The sequence below is a fragment of the Charadrius vociferus genome, unplaced genomic scaffold (genome assembly GCF_000708025.1).
Source record: "Charadrius vociferus isolate BGI_N301 unplaced genomic scaffold, ASM70802v2 scaffold1326, whole genome shotgun sequence".
Lineage (NCBI taxonomy): Eukaryota > Metazoa > Chordata > Aves > Charadriiformes > Charadriidae > Charadrius > Charadrius vociferus.
Genome location: NW_009648800.1, coordinates 4,810 through 10,422, shown reverse-complemented (window position 1 = coordinate 10,422; position 5,613 = coordinate 4,810). Strand labels below are relative to the sequence as shown.

The 5,613-nt window shown below is 60.9% G+C and overlaps 1 protein-coding gene across 1 annotated transcript in view; it reads left to right on the top strand.

Annotated features, from left to right (window-relative positions):
* LOC104288077 (mucin-19-like) overlaps window positions 1-3,734 on the top strand; it is a gene marked incomplete at its 5' end in the record, with an annotated part of 17,509 nt that extends 13,775 nt beyond the window's left edge. Inside the window, 5 exons of the mRNA XM_009886824.1 lie at window positions 25-2,410; window positions 2,636-2,872; window positions 2,974-3,108; window positions 3,421-3,528; window positions 3,607-3,734. Coding sequence (XP_009885126.1) covers window positions 25-2,410; window positions 2,636-2,872; window positions 2,974-3,108; window positions 3,421-3,528; window positions 3,607-3,734 — 2,994 coding nt within the window. The remainder of the gene's footprint in view (window positions 1-24; window positions 2,411-2,635; window positions 2,873-2,973; window positions 3,109-3,420; window positions 3,529-3,606) is intronic.
* Between the last annotated feature and the right edge of the window lie 1,879 nt (window positions 3,735-5,613).

The window sequence follows — 5,613 nt, the reverse complement described above, 5'->3', positions numbered from 1 at the left end:
TTTGGGGGCCCCCTTTGCCAACAGCCCGCCCCCACCAGCGCCTGTCGGAACGGGGCCACGGCTTTCGGGACGGCGTGCGTGTGTCCGCCGGGATACCGGGGAGAAACCTGCCAACAGCCGGAGCAGCCCGACTCCTGCCTGAACGGTGGCACCTTGGTGGGGGTGGTCTGCCACTGTCCCCCGGAAACCTGGGGACCCCGGTGTGAGTGCACCAGCCCGTTCCCTGCCACGGTGCTCGCCGTGGCCGGGAGCCCAACCACAACAGTCGGTGAGAGTGACTCCACACCGAGTATCATCTGCACCACACACTCCGCGGAGACCCGTTCCGCTGTCCTGACCACCCTGGAAAGCGATAACGTGGCCACCGTCACAACTACCACCAGGGAAAGCAAGGCTACCTTGGCACCCCGGGCAAGAAATGCCATGGCCACCACCCCAGAGGGCAACACCACGGCCACGTTGCCAACTACCGCCCTGGAGAGCAACACCACGGCTGCAGAGAGCAACACCACAGCCACGGAGAGCACTACCGTGGCCACCACCCTGGAAAGCAACACCACGGCCATGCTACTGACCCCCGTGGAACGCAAGACCACAGCCACTCCCATTGAAAGCAACACCACGGTGACGGAAAGCAACACCATGGCCACCGCCCTGGAAAGCAGTGCCACAGCTACACGAACGGCCACCATGGAAAGCAATACCACAGCCAACCCCATGGAAAACAGCACCACAGACACTCTACCAACCCCCGTGGAAAGCTACACCACAGCCATCGCCATGGAAAACATCACCACGGACATTATACTGACCCCCATGGAAAGCAACACCACGGCCACCCCCATGGAAAACATCACCACGGACATTCTACCAACCCCCATGGAAAGCTACACCCCAGCCATCCCCATGGAAAACATCACCACGGACATTATACTGATGCCCGTGGAAAGCCACACCACAACCATCCCCATGGAAAACACCTCAGACATTCCACCAACCCCTATAGAAAGCCACACCATGACCACCGCCATGGAAAACAACACCACGGACACTCTACCAACCCCCATGGAAAGCTACACCACAGCCATCCCCATGGAAAACACCACAGACACTCCACCAACCCCTATGGAAAGCCACACCATGACCACCCCCATGGAAAACAACAGCACAGACACTCTACCGACCCCCATGGAAAGCCACACCACAGCCATCCCCATGGAAAACACCACAGACACTCCACCAACCCCTATGGAAAACCACACCATGACCACTCCCATGGAAAACACCACCACAGACACTCTACCAACCACCATGGAAAGCCACACCACAGCCATCCCCATGGAAAACACCACAGACACTCCACCAACCCCTATGGAAAGCCACACCATGACCACCCCCATGGAAAACAACAGCACAGACACTCTACCGACCCCCATGGAAAGCCACACCACAGCCATCCCCATGGAAAACACCACAGACACTCCACCAACCCCTATGGAAAACCACACCATGACCACTCCCATGGAAAACACCACCACAGACACTCTACCAACCCCCATGGAAAGCTACACCATGGCCATCCCCATGGAAAGCATCACCACAGACATCCTACTGACGCCCATGGAAAGCCACACCATGACCACCCCCATGGAAAACACCACAGACACTCTACCAACCCCTATGGAAAGCCACACTATGACCACTCCCATGGAAAACACCACAGACACTCCACCAACCCCTATGGAAAGCCACACCACGACCACCCCCATGGAAAACAACACCACGGACACTCCACCAACCCCCGTGGAAAGCAACACCTCGGCCACACTCCCAACCACTCCCACCAACACCTCTGCTACCTCAGCACTGGCTCAGCCCGATGCCACCCACACGGTCCCCCTGGACACCACCACAGCATGCGCTGGGAACTGCACCAGCCCCACCACTGAGACCACAGCGGTGACGCCCCAATCCCCTCCCAACACCAGGGTGTCCACCACAACAAAGGTTCCTGGCTCCACCACCATCACCACCTGGTCTTCTTCAACCAGCAGAGCCACCACCACCACCTTGGCCACCCTCTGCCTCTACCTCCCACATGGGTCCAGCCCTCCAGCTAGTGGGTCACCTGGCATGGGGTGCTTGGGGTGGGAGGGGGGTCTCCTTTCCAGGGTCAAGAGGGACATGGGGTATTCCAGCGTTGGGGAGGAGGAGGAGGGAGAGATGATGGACATAGATCCAACCCTGTGGTTGGCAGGTGTCCTGCCATGGGGTCCCCGAGGTGTGGAGTGTGTCTCCTTCCCAGGGGTCTCCTTCCCGGGGGTCTCCTGGGGCAAGAGGATAAAGGGGGACATGGGGTCTTCCAGTGTTGAGGGGAAAGAGGAGGAGGAGGAGGGAGAGAAGGATGGACGTGGGTCCAACCCTGTGGTTGGTGGGAGTCCTGGCATGGGGTCCCTGAGGTCGGGGGGAGGGGGGATCTCCTTCCCAGGGGTCTCCTGGGGCAAGAAGATAAAGGGGGAGGAAGAAGGATGGATGTGGGTCTACCATGCCCCCGAGGGTCACAGCTGAGGGGGGTGGGGAGGCCAGGACGCCCAGAACCCCTCACCAACTCCTTCTGCTCCCACCTCTCTTCCAGTCATCTGCCACAACGGTGGCGTCGCCAACTTGACCGAATGCCTTTGCCCACCCGGCTACTCCGGCCCCACTTGCGAGACGGTGGACACCACCGACCAGTGCGCTGGTGGCAGCACGGCGGGGGGCAACCGGTGCATCTGCCCACCGGGGCGGTCGGGACCTCGTTGCGACACCCGTGATGAAGCCACGGCTTGCCAGAACGGAGGCACGGCCGTGGGCACAGAGTGCTACTGCCCCGGTGGGTTTTACGGCCCACGGTGTGAGTACCACCACACCACCACTGTCCCCACCTCTAGAAGGGCCACCATGTCTCGAGCAACATCTGATCACCCTACGAAGAGCAGAGCTACACCGAGGAGCAGAGCTACACCGAGGAGCAGAGCTACACCGAGGAGCAGAGCTACACCGAGGACCACCAGGAGAACCACCACCACACCCATCCCAACCACCACAGGTTGGTGGGTCTTCCTTGGAGTGGGTGATCATGCGAAGTCCACAGGAGAGGACCACCCGCATGAACACCCCCACCCAAAGGGGCTAGCACCTCTACGGCCCCGATGTTGGTCCCTCCCAAGGGGGACACGCCAGGGAGCTGCGGGTTGGGACCAGGAGATGCTTTTCTCCCTGTGCTCCCCCAAAAAGATTGGGGGTCGTGGTGATGGTGCACCCAACTGGATGGATCTGGGAGGGGACACGGGGTGCTGGACATGGTGGGTGGGGGAAAAGGGGGGTACAGGTAGACAATGGGGGGGTTACCCATGAGCCCTTGCCTTCTTCTCCCCACAGATCCCTGCCAGAATGGGGGTCGCTGGACGGGGACGTTTTGTCTCTGTCCCCCCAACGTGGACGGAGCTCGCTGCCAGTTCGGGGCATCGACCATCAACCTCACGGCAGGTAAGGCAGAGAGGGACACCCCACCCTGTCCCCCCGCCCTGTCCCCTCTCCCCGGCATCCCTTCCCCTTTCCATGAAGAGCTGGGCCCCTCCATCTTGATGCTGGCACGTGTCACCAACCGGAAGTTCTCCGAGGACATGGGGGACACCTCATCCCCCACCTATCGCAGCTTCGCGGATATGAAGAGCTGGGCCCCTCCATCTTGATGCTGGCACGTGTCACCAACCGGAAGTTCTCTGAGGACATGGGGGACACCTCATCCCCCACCTACCGCAGCTTCGTGGATGAGTTCAGCCGGACGGTGAGTCCGTCCCCGTCCCCATCCCCCCCCCGAGCTGTGTCCTCCCACGAGTCATGAGGTGTCACTGGGACCACCCCAAGGGACCACCCAGCCCCACTGGTGACACACATCTCTCTGTCCCCAGATGGACCGCATCTACCACAACGTCTCTGGTTACCGCGGCACCCGGGTCCTGACCCTGACGTGAGTGTGGGTCAGGTGGTGGGGATGGGGATGGGATGGGTGAGGAAGCCCTGGGATGGGGTGAGGAAGCCCTGGGATGGGGTGAGGAAGCCCTGGGATGGGGTGGGATGGGATGGGATTGGTGAGGAACCCCTAGGATGGAGTGGGGTGGGATGGGATGGGATGGGATGGGAGAGAAACCCCATGCCCCATGTTGATGCTCTCGCTGCCCCACAGAAGAGGCAGTGTAGTGGTGAACTACAAAGTCTTGCTGCACCCACCGGCCGGAGACAAGCCCACCGCCAGCCTTGACCACCGAGCCCGGGAGCTGCTGGAAGTCACCAACGCCGCACCTCAGCCCCGAAACTGCAGCCACTCAACGGGTAGGCACCAAGCGAGCCACCGCCGGTCAGGGTTGGTCCCCACATCTCTGGTGACCTCCGATGACCGCTCCCCACTCTTCCTTCTCCCAGAAGGGCTCTGCTTCAGGGCGTCCTCCTCCAGAGCTGCCCACGTGGAGATGTCGGTGCTCAACGCCACAGGTGACCACGGGGGTGACTGGGACACCATGGGGAGTGGGGTGTGGGGGTCAGGGCTTACCTGACGGGTGCTTCTCCTCTCCAGAGCTCTGCAGGAAGTACGCGCCGGCCAACTTCAGCCGGTATTACTACCCCTACCGCACGCACAACAGCTTCCTCTGTGTCACCAACTGCACCCTCAACGTCCCCGGCTCCATCGACTGCAACAGCGGGCTCTGCCGGTTGACGCTGGAGGGACCCCGCTGCTTGTGAGTGGACCCAAACCTCACCCGTTCCGCTCTCCTTACCCATAATTCCCACCTCATCCCCCCCCTCCCCCCAGCCTGAACCCTCATCCCAGGCCAAAACCTCCCCCTAATGCTGACTGGAAACCCCATTCCAGTCCTAAACCTAATGATGACCCTAATCTTGTCCCCGGTCCTACCCCAACCCTACTCCCGGTCATAGAATTGACCTCTTAACCCTGACCTGACCCTTAACCCCACCCAAAAGCCCTAACCCTGGTGGTACACCGAACCCCAACCCTTGAGCCCAACACCCCAATCCTTGACCCTAAACCCCAACCCTTCACCCCAAACCCCAGCCCTTGAGCCCCAAACCCCAACCACAACCCAAAATCTTGGCCCCCAAACCTTGAGCCCAACACCCCAACCCAACCCTTGACCCCTAAGCCCCAAATTTGAACCCAACACCCAACCCCTGCCTTCTAAATCCCAATGTTCCTCTCCAACCCCCACCCTTGACCCCTGAAAACCCTTGACTGCAACCCCAAAACTCAATCCCGACCCATGGACACGGGGATGGGTCTTCCGGGCTCTCCTCAGCTCTGGGAAGGGCTCTGGGAACCCAATGGGTCTCTTGGAGAATCCCAACCCCCAGTGCCCACCTCGGGGTGGGGAAGGGGGTGGGGAGGGATCCAGGACGTGACGGAACACTCTCACAGCTGCCCAGATGTGCCTTGGTACCTGACATCCGGCGGCCGCTGCCAGACCCACATCAGCAAACTGGGGCTGGGGCTGGGTGTGGGGCTGGGGCTGGGGCTGACCCTCCTCCTCCTGCTCGTCTTTTTCATTCTCCTCACCG